The sequence below is a fragment of the Musca vetustissima genome, unplaced genomic scaffold (assembly GCF_032173495.1).
Source record: "Musca vetustissima isolate MV318-11 ecotype Yass unplaced genomic scaffold, APGP_CSIRO_Mvet_v1 utg38805, whole genome shotgun sequence".
NCBI lineage: Eukaryota > Metazoa > Arthropoda > Insecta > Diptera > Muscidae > Musca > Musca vetustissima.
Genome location: NW_026876479.1, coordinates 1 through 19,346, shown reverse-complemented (window position 1 = coordinate 19,346; position 19,346 = coordinate 1). Strand labels below are relative to the sequence as shown.

General features: G+C 34.1%; 3 protein-coding genes across 3 annotated transcripts; 1 reads left to right on the top strand and 2 right to left on the bottom strand.

The window, feature by feature from the left end:
• Positions 1-2,056: 2,056 nt before the first annotated feature.
• On the top strand, positions 2,057-6,564 carry LOC133321039 (protein piwi-like; the record flags this gene model as incomplete). Its single annotated transcript, XM_061530140.1, has 7 exons — positions 2,057-2,761; positions 2,823-3,143; positions 3,205-3,359; positions 3,425-3,628; positions 5,236-5,427; positions 5,502-5,612; positions 5,676-6,564. Coding segments are annotated over 7 exons (2,577 nt in total), but the record flags the coding sequence as incomplete, so codon positions are not given.
• A 2,258-nt stretch (positions 6,565-8,822) lies between these two features.
• On the bottom strand, positions 8,823-10,462 carry LOC133321036 (vacuolar protein sorting-associated protein VTA1 homolog). Its single transcript, XM_061530138.1, has 4 exons — positions 10,353-10,462; positions 10,225-10,286; positions 9,529-9,679; positions 8,823-9,456 (listed from the first exon to the last, which is right to left on the bottom strand). The coding sequence occupies exons 1-4, from the start codon at positions 10,460-10,462 to the stop codon at positions 8,823-8,825; spliced, it is 957 nt and encodes a 318-aa protein (XP_061386122.1).
• Positions 10,463-15,688: 5,226 nt separating this feature from the next.
• LOC133321037 (ATP synthase subunit g, mitochondrial-like) lies at positions 15,689-16,341 on the bottom strand. The gene is made up of 3 exons (XM_061530139.1): positions 16,309-16,341; positions 16,172-16,240; positions 15,689-15,996 (listed from the first exon to the last, which is right to left on the bottom strand). Exons 2-3 carry the CDS (start codon positions 16,209-16,211, stop codon positions 15,737-15,739), a joined length of 300 nt encoding a protein of 99 aa, XP_061386123.1. The 5' UTR covers positions 16,212-16,240; positions 16,309-16,341; the 3' UTR covers positions 15,689-15,736.
• Between the last annotated feature and the right edge of the window lie 3,005 nt (positions 16,342-19,346).

The window sequence follows — 19,346 nt, the reverse complement described above, 5'->3', positions numbered from 1 at the left end:
ACCTACCATAACCCGACGGCGCAAGCGACGGCGTAAAAAACGTCGTCATTCAGCGCCGACGTTGGTAGCACTGACAGCAAGTGCATAAAGACAATTTTGCACAATCGAAATTGTGAATTGCTTATCATAAAGTTTTATTGTGAAGTGTTCAAAACACGTTCAATTTCTTAAGGAAATTTCTCTATTAAGGTGAGCTTTTAAAAAGAATGGTGAAAATTTTAAACAAAAAAATTCACACCAAATTTTTGGTTCTTTTTCTAGAAGTCCCGTTGGTTAACGGTACCGCACAGCAATATATGTATGCTGGGTACACGTTACCAACGTGAACAACACGTGCTTGGTGATATTCCATTGGCGATATTGAACCCTAAGGATTACTCCATCAACAATTCTGTTTGTTTTTTTTACAATTCCTTTACACGGCACAACGTTCCGGAGCCGGATTGCTCGCTTTGCTAATCGTCTGGATTTTTCGTGTGCTTTTGTGGATATTAAGGCAAATTATATCAGGCTTCCAGTACTCCGGGCATATAACCCCAACATCTCATTGCTATCAATTTTCAACATTTTGGCCAATAGTGAATCTTTTGGAAGCGACTATTAAGACCATTGTTCAACACAGTACCCAAAATCATTGATCACCAAAATTCTTTCAATTTTCAACAATACCGCATTGAACTTTTAAAGCTGTTAGTGCCGGCGTTCAACAAAATCGTAAGCTTCAAACCCAACGTGCTATAAAGAAGAAACGGAGTAAGTACGTCAACAAGAGCCCGTGAATATTTGACGCTGATAAAATCAGAGCAAGGGTAACCATCACCTCCAGTCACAGACGGGATGGTGTGGGCCCAGTTTTTTTAAAAGTTCCTCGACGGTCAGCCGAGATATTTCTCAATTATTTTGTTGTTTCTTTTGGACAAATTCCATATTCTTGTTTTTTTTTGTTGCAATTCAAATAATTTTAAATTGTTTTTAAAAATTATATGAGCCTGCACCAACGTACAAAATTAAAAATCTATTCATATGTACATAATTTCTTTTTTTTATTTCTTTAAAAATACGTCTATAGATATAAGAACATTATATATATATAAGAACATATATACATATATAGGCATACATGTATATGAGTATATATATATATATATATATATCTATATACATATATATGAGCATATACATATGTATATATATAAATCAATATAAATTTATATAAATATACAAATATTTCATTTTTTTTTATCATCATTTAGAGTCAATATTGTTAATTGTTAATCCCATTAGTTGAGAAAAACAGAATCAGCCCTTATTAATTAAAAGGACTATATAATAACCCCTTTGAGCTCAATAGGTGTTAGGTATTATTTGGATTATTAATTTAGTGCATATTGGCACCGAAATGGGATTGACAAACAAAAATTTAAATTAATAATTTTTGTATGTATCCTGCTGATTAAATTGTGCCTTTTTCTTTGATTTTTTTTAATTGTATAGATTTTGATTCCACTTATGGATATAATTAGATTTAAGTAAATCTAAGTATAATCTTTAAGTAGAAATTGTTTATTCTTAAAATGAATATGAATTTGAATAATGAATTTAAAAGAAAATAAAATGTGTTCTAGTTAATTAATTTAAAAAAAGGATATGTAAACAGGGTTAAGGTACAGCCGACAGAATTTGGGGGTCTTCAAATGTTTTGAAGCCCATATGGGGGTTCTTACAGAACCCATGGGAGGGATAAGAGGTACCCATTGTCATCTAGGGGTACCAACCACAACAACAACAATATTTTGAGTCCGCAACAACAACAAACTTAATCGATGGTATTTTCTTTGTGACATATGAATTTTGAATTCAGTACGTTATGTCCAATCTTGTGCAAATCGACGAAAATATGTATGGGAGCTATATCTATATCTGAACCGATTTTCACCAAATATCAGCGAACTCGATTGAATAACGCGCTCAAGAACCCCAAAATTCCGATATGCTTGTCCCCTTTTTTCTTAGATTAATTGATAATAACAATACATTATTCTCCCTTTCATTTCAGAAACCAAAAGTAATTAAAACCGAACCCGATTCACCTGATCGTTATTCACGTGCATCATCATCGACAAGTGTCAGTGTTAAACGTGAACCCGTATCACCCGATCGCAGTCCATCTTCGTCAACGATTGTACCGAATATACCAATCAAAAAAGAAGATCCCGATGGTGATGAAGTTCAGGTTAAAAAAGAAAGACCATCAACATCTCGTGGTGGTCCCGGAGGCGATGGTCGTAGTGGCGGTCGTGATCGTGTCAATCGCTATGAAGTATCATTGGTTTATACTAAACCCTCGGATGTTATAAGTAAAACCGGTTCGTTGGGTAAAGAAATTACCTTGCAAACAAATTATTTCCGTTTGCTAACAACACCCACATGGAAGATTCATCAATATCATGTTTCATTCTCTCCCGAAATTGAGTTGAGACGTCTCAAGAGTGGTATACTATCGGAACATCGTGAGCTGTTGGGTGGTTATTTATATGATGGTTCGAAATTATTTACCACCACCAAATTAAAGGAGGAGAAAACCATACTCCATACCAAGTCCAAACAAGGCGAGAACTATGTTATTACCATCAAATATGTGGGTGTTATTTCCATGACCGAATGGCAGTCTTTGCAAATTCTCAACTTGATTTTGCGGCGTTCAATGGAGGGCTTAAAACTTCAGCTTGTCGGACGTAATTTCTATGATCCTGTTGCTAAGGTAGGGGGTTTTTGGAGAAGTTCATATTGAAAGAATAATTTCTGATATTTCCAATTTTCAGATTGATTTACGTGAATATCGTATGCAATTGTGGCCGGGTTATCAAACCTCGATTCGACAACACGAAAAAGATATTTTGCTATGTGCTGAAATTGCCCACAAAGTTATGCGTACCGAAACCGTGTACGATATCTTTAGACGTTGCCAGGAAAATGCTCGAGATTTCCGTGAAGATTTTAAACGTCATATTATCGGCTTAACTGTTCTAACAGATTACAATAATAAAACCTACAGGATCAATGACATCGATTTCCACAAAACTCCCCGTGAAACATTTAGCATGAAAGGTGAAAAGGTTACCTTTATGGATTATTATTATAAGGTAAATTATGGCTTAATAAAAAATGTAGAAAATTATGTTAAAAATGCCTCTTTAATTATAGAAATACAATATTCGCATTCGTGATCCTCAACAACCATTGCTGCTATCAAAAGCCAAGGAACGTTCATTGCGCGGTGGCGAAAAGGAAGTTGTCATTTTAATTCCGGAACTTTGTCGTGCCACAGGCCTCAATGACAGTATGCGTAATAATTTCCAGTAAGTTTGAAAGTATTATCCTTTATTGAACTGTTGACCTATTAATGGAAGCATTTTCGTTACAGACTTATGCGCGCCATGGCCGATCATACCCGCATGAATCCCGATAGACGTATTGAACGTCTGCGTACCTTCAACGATCGCCTGCAACAAACCGAAGATAGTATGCGCATTTTAACAGATTGGAATATGAAATTGGATACCCGTTTGGTTGAGGTCAAAGGTCGCATTTTGGATCAACAGAAAATTGTCTTCAGAGATCACAGAAAGTAAGTATGGAAAAAGAAGGCATTTCTTGTTCGGATAGCACCACAATATCAGTTGAAGACTTAACAACCGAAAAGTTAATTGAAGGCATTATCTACCATCAACCTAGATAAGTTTTTCGAGGACATAGGGAAAATCATTCTCCGGTTTGAAACGTTGGATAATCAACTATATGTTTAGACGCCTGTTGTATTTGGAGTTCGGAAATGGGAAGTCCAACACTTGCAGTGTAGTATTCCCCAGAGCAGGGTGATTACGTACTGCGATCACCTTCTTAGGATCTCCTTAATTAAAGTGAGTAACCACTGGGAAAATTCGAGGGGAATTTCCCTTCTCACTACCTTAAGGTTTTTGTTTATGGTGTTTCAATTCAAAGCTGTGATGCATACAACGTATTAAGAAAATATCGTATGAGATGTGGAGGTTTAGCATTCCTATTGCACCATTCTGTTCAGTACATACCTATCTCGTTTGATTGAGATACTGCCGACGTAGAGGTGCTTAACGTATACATTACGGCCTTTAAATTTATGTGCCCTTGTTGTTCGTCAGGCATTCGAAATCTTCTGGAAGTCAATAACCATTCTGGTGCTGGGGGATTTCAATACCCATCATGTATTATTGCATTCCGCCCTCAGTAGGAGACTGCTAAAGCTCATCGAACATATCCATTGTGTCTTCAGGTCTGACTAATGACATAAATTGGTAATCCGCCATCAATAAACAAGCTGGATATATAATCTCCGAACGTCGTACATTCCTTAACCATTGGAAAGCACCAGTTTCGTCATCATATTAAAATCTTCCGCACAAACCACAGCTATCTTTTCAGGCTTCGGTCTGTTGCCAGCTATACGCGAGTTCTAGTGCTACGCAATGGAGTAGTATTTAAACCTGAGAACGGCAACATAAAATATATTAACTTGTGTTAGTTGAATTAGGGTTTGAAGAGGGTAGCCGGAGCAATTGTGGCACCTTTATTTTAAGCCATAAGTCTATGGGCAATAGACTTGTAGGCTCGGCCGACAATTGAATAGATGGTGATTGTCGTAAGGGATTTGCTGACAGAAGGAACAGCTATTTAGGATTCTGAGAACATTGCGGTACACGGATCTTCGGAGACTGCTTGTTGATGGAACGATTTAATCGCTATCGATGATCTGTTGACGTCCGATGGAATGATGTCTTGGATGTTTTCACGATAGTGCATGAAGTCCTGACGATTATGTCGTGGAGGTGGATCAGACATCACAATGTGATGGTTGAGATGACACGGCAGATAGCATGCCTGCAGGAATTGTCTGGTAAAAACACATTATGTTGCTTGACTAACAGCATCCTGGTCTCCTCATGGAGGTCACCTCCATGGTCTCCTCATGGAGGTGACCGAAGCTTGTTATCTATTATGTGCTTTCCGAATTTTAATCCTAGAGTTTACCTTTCTGGTTGACGTAGTTGTAATGTGAGAAGAAATGAAATAGTTTATCGATGGGGATACACATTTTAAAAGTCGAAACCTAATTTTCAACCTGTTTATTTGTTTTAAGGTTCCTCGTGCCAGGGCCGATTGAACTTTTTTTACATGTTTTAATAAAAAAAAACCTTTCAGAGAACCATCTGGTGAACAAGCCGATTGGACCCGCCATTGTCGTAGCATGGGCATGTTCACAACACCTTCCCGCGGTTTAGAACGATGGGCTGTCATTGCTACAAATCGTAACTCCCGAGACCTACGTAATTTTGTTGAATCGCTGATACGGGCGGCCAATGGTATGAACATGAGAATCGACAGACCGAGAGAGTAAGTAGCAAGGCATACTAGTTTAAGGCGATTATGTTTATATTAATTTTGTATTCATTTTTTTTTCGTTATAGAGTTATGATCTATGATGATCGTAATCATAGTTTTATACAAGCCATGGAAGATTGTTGCCGGCAAGATCCTCAGTTAATTATGTGTTTGGTGCCAAATAATAATGCCGAAAGGTAAGGAGGGATGTCATGTATTTTACATAAACTTATTCAAATGTTGGTTTATTTTTTCTATAGATACGCCTCAATAAAGAAAAAAGGCTGTCTAGAACGTGCTGTACCCACCCAAGTTATTACCCAGAAATCCGCCGGCAATCAACGTGGTCTTATGAGCATTTGCACAAAGGTAGCCATACAAATCAATTGTAAGCTGGGCTATACCCCTTGGATGATTGATGTACCGTTGTCGGGCCTGATGACCATTGGTTATGATGTTGCCAAGAGTGCACGTGATAAATCGAAGGCTTATGGTGCTCTTGTCGCAACTATGGATCTGAAAATCAATGCCACCTTCTACAGTACAGTAACTGAGTGTAGCTCTCATGATGTTTTGGCTAACAGTCTGTGGCCCATGATGACCAAGGCATTGCGTCAATACCGCAAAGAACATGATAAATTACCAAATCGTATTCTATTCTACAGAGATGGCGTTGGTGAGGGCTCGCTTAAACAGGTGTACGAGCATGAGGTCAAGGATATTGTGGAGAAACTTGAACAAGAATATAAACGGGCAAAAATGGAAAAACCACCTATGTTTGCATATATTGTTGTCACCAAATCCATTAATACTCGTGTATTTGCCCGAGGCCGTAATCCACCACCTGGTACCGTGGTCGATGATGTCGTCACCCTACCCGAACGTTATGATTTCTATTTAGTCTCACAATCGGTACGTCAAGGTACTGTGGCACCCACCAGTTACAATGTCGTATACAGCAATATTCGTCTTACACCGGATCAAATGCAATTGTTAACCTACAAAATGACCCATTTGTACTACAATTGGTCAGGCACTACACGAGTGCCGGCTGTATGTCAATATGCCAAGAAATTGGCATCATTGGTGGCTTCAAGTTTGTATCAGCCACCACAAAATGCTCTGGAAAAGAAACTCTATTATTTGTAAGCGTACATAACAGATTTCTCCCAGAGTTGGAAAGTTTACTTTCTACTTTCATTTTTTACTACTCATTTGAATCTCCTTATTTAAAAAATGGAAAAATTTAATATTTACTATCATCTACTTGTTTTGTTTAGATATTAAGAATTTCTAAATTTAAATATTTTATTTTATGAAAACGACAACCAGTCATTTAACAAATTATCAATAATCCCAAACTGTGTTCAAACAGTTTTACATTTTCGATTTCAATCTCGCTCTCTCATTCAGTCGTCTACCTAGCTATTAGCCATTCTTAGCCTCTAACACAAACATATATAATTCTTTAAAATATTAATATAAAGAAATTTAATAATTTCGTTTGTAACATTGTTTAAAGTATATAATGAATAATATGTACTACGTGATGTATAGACAAACAATGCAAATATTGTTTGTTGTTGTCGTCGTCTACATATTTTTTTGTAACAATTTATGAATTTCTGGAACAACATCAAACATTGTCTTGAAAAGCATATGCATATACTCATTTTCTAACATTTTTTTTAATTTCATTGTTCAAAAAAGCGCAAAGCTAGTTTGTCATTGAGACCAACTCTTAAGTTTTTATGTTGTCGAACTGAAAAAAATACAAAAATGCAATGAAAAATTTAGTCTCCTTTCGTTTGATATGTTTTCTAATATCTTTATTTTAAAATTATTTTATCTGAATTTTGGAAATACAAAAAAATATATAAATAACATTTTAATGGTAATATAAATTATAGATGTTGGTTTTATTTCAATGGGAAAAATAATTCAAAATGTGGGGGAAATTTTTCCGATAATTGCAGGTTGTTTCTTTAATAAATCTATGCCTTATGGGAGCCCAGGAAAAATATTTTCTTTAATGAATCTATGCCTTATGGGAGCTTAGGAAAAATATTTTCTTTAATAAATCTATGTCTTATGGGAGCTTAGGAAAAATATTTTCTTTAATGAATCTATGCCTTATGGGAGCTTAGGAAAAATATTTTCTTTAATAAATCTACGCCTTATGGGAGCCCAGTAAATATTTTCTTTAATAAATCTACGCCTTATGGGAGCCCAGTAAATATTTTCTTTAATAAATATACGCTTTATGGGAGCCCAGGAAAAATACTCTTTAATAAATCTACGCCTTATGGGAGCCCAGGAAAAAGACTCTTTAATAAATCTACGCCTTATGGGAGCCCAGGAAAAAGACTCTTTAATAAATCTACGCCTTATGGGAGCCCAGGAAAAAGACTTTAATAAATCTACGCCTTATGGGAGCCCAGGAAAAAGACTCTTTAATAAATCTACGCCTTATGGGAGCCCAGGAAAAAGACTCTTTAATAAATCTACGCCCTTTGGTAGCCCAGTAAATAATTTCTTTAATAAATCTACGCCTTATGGTAGCCCAGTAAAAAAATTCTTTAATAAATCTACGCCTTATGGTAGCCCAGTAAAAAATTTCGTTAATAAATCTAAGCCTTATGGGAGCCCAGGAAAAAGACTCTTTAATACATCTACGCCTTATGGGAGCCCAGGAAAAAGACTCTTTAATAAATCTACGCCCTTTGGTAGCCCAGTAAATAATTTCTTTAATAAATCTACGCCTTATGGTAGCCCAGTAAAAAAAATCTTTAATAAATCTACGGCTTATGGTAGCCCAGTAAAAAATTTCGTTAATAAATCTAAGCCTTATGGGAGCCCAGGAAAATATTCTTTAATAAATCTACGCCTTATGGGAGCCCAGGAAAAGTATTCTTTAAAACAACTACCCTTTATGGGAGCCCAGGAAAAATGTTCTTTAAAAAATCAACGCCTTATGTGAGCCCAGGAAAATATTCTTTTATAAATCTATGCCTTATGGGAGCCCAGGAAAAATATTCTTCAAAACAACTACACCTTATGGGATTCCAGGAAAAATATTCTTTAATAAATCTACGCCTTATGGGAGCCCAGGAAAAATATTCTTTAATAAATCTACGCCTTATGGGGTACAGGAAAAATATTCTTTAATAAATCTACGCCTTATGGGAGTACAGGAAAAATATTCTTTAACAAATCAACGCCTTATGAGAGCCCGGGAAAAATAAATGTTTTTTTAATATTAATTTTTATTTCTGTTAAGATGCATCTAAAAAGCACTTTTATTTATTTTTATTGCTCACTTAAAATTGGAATATAATCGTGTATTATTAAATTAAAAAAAAAAAAACAACATTTCGATACATATAAAGCACACACCAGCTAGTTTCCTAATCATCCTGACCGGTGGTAAGGAGCTTTAAGGCTTTTTGCAAATTAACTATTGCCGTCTTAACATCATCATAGTTAAGGGCACTGCCAGCATATTTGCAATACTTTTGGGCTGTTATCATTTGTTCGGGTGTAATTTGTATATTAGCAACGGGCGTTATTGGTGTGTATACTGGATGTGGTGTTGCGGGTGGTACAAACGGCTCAAAACCGCCAGGTTTTTCTTCTTCCACGGGGGGAGATGGTAATTTACTGGGGTTATTTAGAACTTCTTCAACAGTTGGTGGTGCCTGTGATGGAGCGGGATTTTCATTTTCCTCCGTTGCAGCATCATTTGAATTATCATCACCACCAGCGGCTTCATTAAATTCATTCGTAGGACCATCCTCTGGGGTAATTTGATTTGAACCCATAGTATTATTATCGATATTACTTTCATCGTTATCATCACCTTCTTCTTCGTCTTTCATAGGACCCGATATGGGAACTTCGCCATTCTTTAAACAATTGTGTATGTACGCTGCCTTCCATTTGGCATATTTACGATTATGTATGGCTTCTTCGGTAAGCTCGCCATAGGTTTGCAATACATCATATATAACACCGGCTGAATAGAAGGCTTTAACAACGTTTCTAAAGTGATGAGGTTATTATTTTTGTAATAAGTATACCTATGTGTTATTTTTTATTTTAAAATTTTCTTACTTTCCAAAATTGCCTTCCCTGTCGTGTTTGTCGGCATAAAGAAAAAGTTTCAGGGCATAGTTCTCCATATGAGCCTGAGCAGCAACTTCATTCGTTATAGCTTCATTCTCCGATTGTTCCTTTTTAACGGTTTCCAACCAGTCCATAATAGCTAGAAATAAAGCGCATTAGATTATTTGTTTATTTTGACTAGTTGAATTTTGGGAAAACTCCAGGGAAATTTACTTTGGCCACACAGACACTAGACTAGTTAACCCATTTTTATTTTATTTTTTCGTGTTCGAAACTATTAAACCAAGAACTTTGCATGCGACTTTATTGGTACGAATAGAACTAAAATATGCTAAAAATGATAACAATTATATTGAGCGAACGAGAAGGGCTAGAACTAAAAGGTACTTAAAATGAGAACTACTGAGTGAACGAATAGGCCTAGGAAGCACCTATATGTGTGTAGTTTTGAGGTGAGAACATAGAAAAGTTTCTATATTTTTAAAATCTTGACTGTGATATAAATTAATATACAATTTTGTAATCCACCTATATGAGGACTTCCGGTAAACGGTAAGGTTTCTTAATATTAAAAAATATATATATTCATCGTCATGACAATACTTCTTGAAATGGGAAATCTATACACTACATGTATATGAGGTAATCCATTTTCTTTGGAACCCCTTCTTTAGGTTTCCTTACCCAATAACAGTTTGGTTTCCTCTGGCTGTTGGGTTGTAAGTTTCAAAGCCACCTGCAGGGCACTGAAGGAAAAGAAACAATATGTTAAAACATCAATAGAAAACAAAAAATATATCTTCCAAACTTACTATAATCTAGACCAATAGGCCACAACAATGTCTCGGGAATCATGTTCCTGGGCAATTTTTAGAAAATGTTGAATCTGCTTCAATGATGCAGGGCAAGGAGGAAACTCCATTTTGCGTTGAGATTTATTTTTACAAAATTAATTAGTATCAAAATTGTTTACCGTCCACTAGCAAAAACAAATGAATGAATCACAACTGGAAACGTCTTTGCAAAAATTCCGTCATTCTGTTAGGGTGCATCTTAAAGAGAGATGTGTGACAAATGTTGCTTAGCTAATTTAAAATTATTTGATGAAATTGATAATTAATTTTAATATTTTATTAACAACTAAATTCATACATGTATTAGGAATCTCTTATATCCATTTGAATAATATTTTATTTAATATTCTTCTTACCATATTCAAATTGCCGTATTTTGTACGCCGCTTATTAGTTGCACTCATACGTAATCAGCTGTGTGAAAATTGATTATTAAGGGTCTTCACGTGCTGGGACCAACAAATTATATCCTCAAGATTGATTAATATCTATTATCAGTCAAAGATGTATTGAGCGAGATAGGTAATATTCTCTTGAATTTCAGGAAATTTTAAGTCGAGATAGCATTCTTGATATGTTAAATACTTTTTTCATAAAGACCCAGCATTTGTAGTACTTTGACATTGTTCCGGATTCCGAGTAGATCTAAACTGTCAATTGAATTACATATATGACAAATGAATACTCATAGAGGAGGTTAACCCGGCAATAATTTCTAATGTAAATGCAGTTTAAAATACCTAATATTTCAATATTGGCCCGTTTTGAAGATAGCCCGCATATAAAGGTCTCGAAACCTTTTCGCTATGTTAAATGTCCCAGCCGCATTTTAATTCATTTGTTTTTTATATATTAAAAAAAGTCCAGGTAGATAATATAGAATAGCCTTAAATGTTCTGATTACAAAGACATATCTTATGGCGACCAGATTTTGAAAATGAAAATAGATTACAAAAAAGAAAAAAGTTTATTTCTAATTAAAATACTAGTAGGTTAAATATATAAAATGTGTTAAAAAGTCGTTAAAAGTTTTAAGCGAATAATCTCGATATCATTTACATAAGGATATCGTAGACTATATTTTTCCAGGATATTTTGCAACCCATAAGCCACGAGGATAGTAAATTACATTTACTTTTGAAGGTAAATTTTTAATAAATTTAAAAAAAAAAAATGAAAATGTAGGTTTATATTCGGAACACCTGGAAACATAGAACCCACGTGTCAAGGAACCCTAAAAATACCAACATTTAATAATTAATATTTTTTTATGGAAATTGGTTACTCAATTAGAACACAAAATATAAAATAACAGATAATTCGGTCGAAAAATGCGTCTAAAAATTCTGAAAATACCTAAAATACCTTTTCTTAATATTAATAATTTGTTTTCATCTACAAAAATAAATATTCTTCAAAGTTTTACAAATATAGGTGACAAAGATGACCGATTATAGAAATAAATGACAGATAGAGAACATACATTTTATAGATGACAGCTAGTTAAAATAGATAATTGTCCTCTAAAAAAGGGGACGTATATTCACCTTACATATCTATACTTCTTGATATACTACGGGATATACAGTGGTGGCCAAAACTAAAGCAACTGAAATTGCAAACTGCATAAAGGACCTGTATTTTTTTTTAATAAAGTTACAGTGAAAGTTTGTATAAATGCAAATTTATTTAGAAATAGAAAATATTCTATGAAAATCTAAATTGAGTCAATTTTTGCTAGGTCAAAACTAAATCATATAAATCAAAATCAAATTTTGCTAGTAATCGACAGCATAACCATTACTTTTCATTACGGCAGCACGCCTACGAGGCCTGGAATCAATAAAACGTTCAATTTGTTCCATGGGTATACTATTCCTTGCACCCTGAACCTTTGGGAAGAGGTTATGTCTGTTTGTTTTGTGAAACTCTTTTGATTTTGCTATCTATGATACTCCAAAGATTTTTCTATATGATGATTGTTTTGGTCCAACCAATGTTTGACTCTTTTTGGTGTATGTTTGGGAGTTATTGTCAAGATAAAAAAACAAACAATCTGTATATTTTCTTCAGCTTGAGTTTTTCACCAAATTTTTAAAAACAAACAGATCCATTACTTTATAAATTGCGTAAGTATATCAAACTCCAAAAATGAACAGCCCTATACCATTATTGACCCTCCTCCATTCTTCCCCTGCAATACTGTGGGATGAGTCTTTCATTTTTGGACGGTAATTTTTCATGTCTGAGTGTTCAATGTTTAACTTTAATTCATCCGAGAACATAATATTTCTCCACTGAGTCAGATTCCAATTGATATGAGTTTTTGCGAAAGCTAATCTGGCTTTCCTATTCTTTTCAGAACGTTTCCAGGCATGTAGGCCTGATACCATAGCTCGTACACGCTCTGTTCTTGAGGTTATATCCAACGATAACCATCTCATAAACTCTCTGTTGAACTCTAAATGTTTTTTTTTTTTTTTTTGCTGCTATGACAATTTGCTTATCAGCTTTCCTCCGTGCTGAACTTTCCGTACTGATATAGTTGCATAAAATCAACTTATATATTGAGAAATCACTGATTTATTCATGGAATATTTTTCCGAAATTATTTTCTGTGATAAATTATATTCACAATCACTGGTAAAGTAGTGAAGTCGGACAGGGCCGACAATATGATACCCTTCACCACTATGGATATATTAAACAGATGCATCCTAACAGACTTCGCCTTTTTGAAGAAACATTGACATGAAATTGAACGAATTCAAGTATGTGATCTTTATCTATATCTAAACCGACTAACATCAATCTCTACACATGTCCTTCTGCAACCTATACTAAATTTTGTAAATCGATTTAAAGTAAACTTGACCCACGCTATTTGGTATGCTGCAAAGTTTAAAATTTAATCTCAATCAGACATCCAGATTACTTGGTGTACAGTTAACATATATAGGTCGAAATTATATATAGAAGCTATGACATATCCATATCTGAACCGATTTCCAAAATAACAAAATTCGTGCAAATCGAAATATATATAGAGACTTTAGTAATGCCATGTCCAGACGAGCGTTGTTCGCTCTCTCATTCGTTGTTCGACCCTTAATTATGAAGGAATTACTTAGTTCCCCATACAAAATTGTCTGAGCGAACACCGACTTTTGTACGTTGTTCAATTCGAATCACTCTCTGAATAACCAATAAATTTGTCCCATCCCTAACAATTGAGAGTATTTATCGAAAATAAATTAATTTTGACAGTTTGAAAATATTTATGAAATTTTCAAACTTTTTCAGTAAAATTGAAAATCATGAATGAAAAGTAAAAAATTTTATAGTTTTTATATATGCAGCAGGATGTAAATTTTGTTTTCTACATAATGCAATATGCATTTCTTTTTCCTTGGTTCTAATTAGCGTACAAAACAAGAAACAAATGTGGGGCAACTCAAACAAAAAATTCTCCAAAATTTTATTTGTGACAGTATGTGACATTTGAATTGAGAAAATATAAAAATGTATTAAAAACAACAACATTTTCAGAAAAAATGGAAAACATGAATGAAAAGTAAATAGATATGGGTTCATACTATAGTCAGGAGAAAGAGAATTATTTTTTCTATTTAGATCCCTATGTAATTCACTAAAATATGTTACATATTTGGTGTAAAACAAGAAACAAAAAATTTGAAATAAAAAACTCTGATGATATGAATTATGAATAGTGTTGTATGAACGGGTTAATTCATGTACGTAATTCTGAGAGCGAACTACGTTGTTCGGATGCCCGTCAGAACATGGCATAAATTAATTACCTTAAATTGGACGAAAATATATATGGGAGCTATATCTAAATCTGAACCGATTTCCACGAAACTTTACACACATTATTCTAGACCTAATTTAGTACGCTATGCCAAAATTCGAGCAAATCGAATGATTTTCAGGGACTTTGATGCACCATTTACCTAAAATCGGGTGAAACTATCAGCCTGTTTTTGTAAAATTCCAAACGAACGAATTCGAGTGACTTACGACCAAACTCCTTGGTTTTGAAAAATATGTCATTTATTTTTGTTTTGAATCAGAAAACCTTTATAAACATAAATAAAGGTTTGGTCGTAAGTCACTCGAATTCGTTCGTTTGGAATTTTACAAAAACAGGCTGTATATATGGAAGCTATATATAAATCTGAATCTATTTTCACGAAACTTAGCACACATCATTCTAGACTTAATTCAGTAGGCTATACCAAATTTCGTGCAAATCGAAAGATATAGGGAAGATATATAGGGATTTTTTTTACATTAAATCGGACGAAAATATATATGGGAGCTGTATCTAAATCTGAACCGATATTCACCAATTTCAATAGGGTTCGTCCTTAGGCCAAATAAAATTTATTAAGCTATGCCAAATTTCATCCAAATCTGATTATAAATGGGACCTGTACTTTGTTTGCAATTTAACATCAACTGACGGACAGACAGACGGACGGACATTCATAAATCGACTCAGAAAATGATTCTATTCATATTCTCTCATAAGTCTATCTCGATTCCTTTTCCCGGTTACAAACATATGCACAAAGACATAATACCCTGTAACACAGTGTGGTTGCTTTAGTTTTGGCCACCAGTGTATTTGCGATGAACTCGGAAATCATGCCCGCCGTCGAAAAGAAGGTATAATAAACAATCGGCCTGAAGGGAATTTGTCTCAGAATAATCACAATCTTGAAAGGAACAGCACGTTTGGCACAGAATTAGCCTTGGCAAATAAATTGAATTTTTTATAAGAATTTTTTTTATTGTTTTTTATATTACAATTTTTGTACCAAACTATGTGGCGATGTGGTTAATGTTGGTCTAATTTATTACCCCATATATAGAAGTACCCCTTAATTGATGATTATATATGAAGAGTTGAACACGGAACTATTTTTGTTGAGTAATATTTAAAATGGCTTTTCTTCATATAGTGTACACCGCAATTTAAATTTTAATATCATTGACCGGTCTCACCAATTAAAAAAATTCCACAAATATAAACCATTTTATATACTTCGATTAATATAAGGGGGTTATTTCCAGCAACTCCCCCTCTAAATTAATAATAAAAAAAAACTCCATAATCACATTAGTATTTCAATTTCATTTATTGTTGCAGAATTAAATTCAATCACCAATGGCAAATGAAATTTAACACAGAATGTTTTTAAAACACACACTGCCGTTCGCTGGAGAGATAGAGATGGCGCACAAATTTTATGAATTATTCTTTAAAAGTAATCTAAAAAATACATGTATTTCATCGATGCTAGATAATCGTAGATTTAGACATCATAGCCAACAATGTGGCGTTTGCCGATGCATTCACCAATGTAGAACCAGAAGACAACTTCCATGGTGACCAAAGTGTTCAACCAGGCTTCACGAACGGTCAAGTTCTTGTAAGCACCGGTACGAGCACCAGTAACCAAGCGGCCGATACCTTGACGAATAGCAGGAATGTCAGCTGGTGTGGGTGGAGTTAATTCCACCTTGGCGTATCTCAAGAAGGTGTCCAATTGAGGACGAGCTTGAGTAAGCAATCCTAAATGGAAAGACAAGAAAATCAAATATTAATATTCCAGCAGCCGTAACATGAAGAAGTTTGCAAGTCCATGACAAAAAATGAAAACATTACATAATGAAAATGTAAGGTTAGACTTGAGTATTTTTCCAAATTGGAGAATATTTTCGTGTGTTTGGTTTTCAATTTTACTTACTGTTCACTAATGTGGATCCCTTTGTAGCAACACCAGCCATTTTCTTTGTTTATTCGTGGACAAGTAATCTGCAAAAAATCAGAATAATTTTAAATATAACACGGAGCGTCGTAAAATTGGTATTTTTCGCAGTACCTGTCAATGAAATACACAGTTGGAAATGTATGCGTCAATCACAATAACCAATGAGATGTTGATTCACATAGTAGTAGGTAGTATCGGTATGTGATTTGCCAACTACATATAAAAAAACAGATGTTGATGCAAATACTAAAAGATGGCGCTGTACATGATTAAATTGGCGACAAAATTTAATAGGATGGGCTTTTACAAACTTGATGTTGTTTTTGTTGCAGTTTCCATCCGAAAGGGCAGAAATTTATGAAAATTTATCAAAGGAGATCGAACACAATTTTGATTAAAAGAACAGTTTGGGAGGTTATTAAAAATAACACAAAAACGAGTAAACAGTTAAACTTTATACAAAATTATCAGCTCCTTCCTAAGTCGATTAATGCATGTCCGTCTGTCTGTCCATGTTAAATTGTAAACAAAGTACAAGTCGCATTTATAAGCCGAATTGGATGAAATTTGGCACAGCTCGTTTGTTTGGTCCTAGGACGAACCCTATTGAAATTGGGAAAAATCTGTTCAGTTTTAGATATGGCTGCCATATATATTTCGCCCGATTTAAGGTAAATGGTGTAACAAAGCCCCTATATATCATTCGATATGCACGAAATTTGTCATAGTTGTCTGAATTGAGTCTAGAATATTATGTGTTAAGTTTCGTGAAAATCGTTTCAGATTTAGATATAGCTCACATATTTTTTCGTTCGATTCATATATATATATATATATATCTTTCGAGTTGCACGAAATGATGTGTGAAAAGTTTCGTAAAAATCGGTTCAGATTTTGATATAGCCTTTGACTTACTGCAAAAGAAAAAAATAGAAAGGACTGAAAAAAATACAGTACTACGATAAAACAGCTAAATGCCAGTGATTGCGAATAAAATTTATCACAGAAAATGATTTCGGAGAAATATTCCATAAATTAATCAGTGATTTCTCGAGTTATAAGATGATTTTATGCAACTCTATCTGTCCGTACTGATAGAGGATCAACTAACTGTCATAGCAGCAAAAATACCAATTTAACAGTTCAACGGAATTTGTGAGACGGTTATCGTTGGATATAACCTCAAGAACAGAGCGTGGATGACTTATTGTAGAAGGCCTACATATTTTGTTCTTGGATGAATGAATTGAAACGATCAAGAACGTTCTGAAAATAATAGTAAAGCCAGATTGGCTTTCGCAAAAGCTTATATTAATTGGAATCTGACCCAGTGGAGACATATTTTGTTCTCGAATGAATTAAAGTTAAACACTCAGACATGAAAAAAATTACCGCGAGAAAATCCAAAAATTAATGGCTCATGAAAATCTTTGGAGTATCTAGTTCAGTGTTGGGCAAAATTAAATTGAGAGCAAGTTTGTGCGAGCGTAACTGAGAATTCACAATTAAAAACGACTGACGCAAAGAGAAAGAAAGAGAAAATGTGTTTACCCATCGAGCCTCAGTTACGGTAGCTTATATGGGTAAGCATGCCTGATCTAGGTAGCAATGGCTCAGGATGCAAGAAATAGTACATCCAGGGATCAAATTGAGCATTTTATTGATTTAATACCTCGTAGATGTGTTGCCGTAATGAAAAATAATGGTTATGCAGTTGATTACTTGCAAAAATTGCTTATTTATAAAAAAATCAAAAAGTTAATTTTGTTTTGAGCAGCATTAATTGGGCCAATTTTATTTATAAATACATTTTTGGTTCAAATTGTTTTAATGAAGAAATTACCTATTTAGATCCTTGCATTACGGGAACAGACAAATTACGGGTATGTTCTGTTCACGTTGTGTTGTTTTCACTTCACACATACACTTCCCCTCAGAAGTTACCTCCTGTTCTGGTTCTCACGTGAATTGAAATTTTCAACTGCGACAAAAATAAACACCAACATGGTACTTTGCAGAAATAGTGTTGCCATACATTATAAACTGTATTCGTTTTTAACATGGTTTCTCTAATTTTTTACTAATTTCGTTAGTTCTAACGATAATTTTGCTATTATTTTTTAATATTTTATTATTCGCAACATAAAATATATGTATGAAAGACTCTGTAATATCATTAATTTGTTGATTGATTTAAGAGGATCATATGGTAACCCTGTCTTCTTTGGCCTTACTTCAAATCAGCTGTTTGTGGCAAGCGAGCAATACAGTTGAAGAAAATGGAACACAACCCTTAGTGAATAACCCGACTCTCACTATGAAAATGTTAGTGTAAAGAATACACCTCAAATGGGTGTAAAGTGTGTTACAGAACACCTCGGCGTGTGTTCGATACACTTCTGCCCTTGAAGTGAATGCCAGAACATGCCCGATAAAATGGAAACATATAAGGTATATAATTTTGAGTTCAAAAATTTGATTTTATTTACATTTTTATTTACAACATTCCTATGCTAGAAGCCCCCTACAAAGTTTTTATTTACTATTTTCTCAAAATGCATTTTGTCAAGTCTTTACGGTTTCTATCATAGTGCAATACGATCTAATAATGAATAATTAATGAATTTATACTACTACTTACTGAAAATGCATTTTTGAACCCCATTCATTTGGAACTCCATATATCTGGAAGCATTGATTTCCCTTCTAAAAATTCGACCATTCACACGACTACAAATTCCAATAGGTGAAACATATATTTTGAATGCAGATCTCTGATTTTATTTATATTTTATACACACATTTTTTGCTCATAGGCGTTTTTATTCTTATAATGCCTCTGTTATGCTTGATTCCCTCTAGAAATGTTTTCATAAACTATTTTGTCAAAATGCATTTTGTTGAGTCTTTACGATTTTTATAGTTTGTACTCAATATCATAAGGTAATTATTTCGTAAAAATCTAAAAATTTTCTGAGAGGTACATTTGTGCCAAGTATTTTGACGTTCCCATTGTGTTTTGTTTTAAAACGACTATATCGTACTACAACGATAACAATGATACAATTCGATAAAAAACGATAACATGCAGCCAATCGATTTATAGATCCCTGAAAAAACAACTCACGCCTTTTTCTGCAAACGAAAAAAA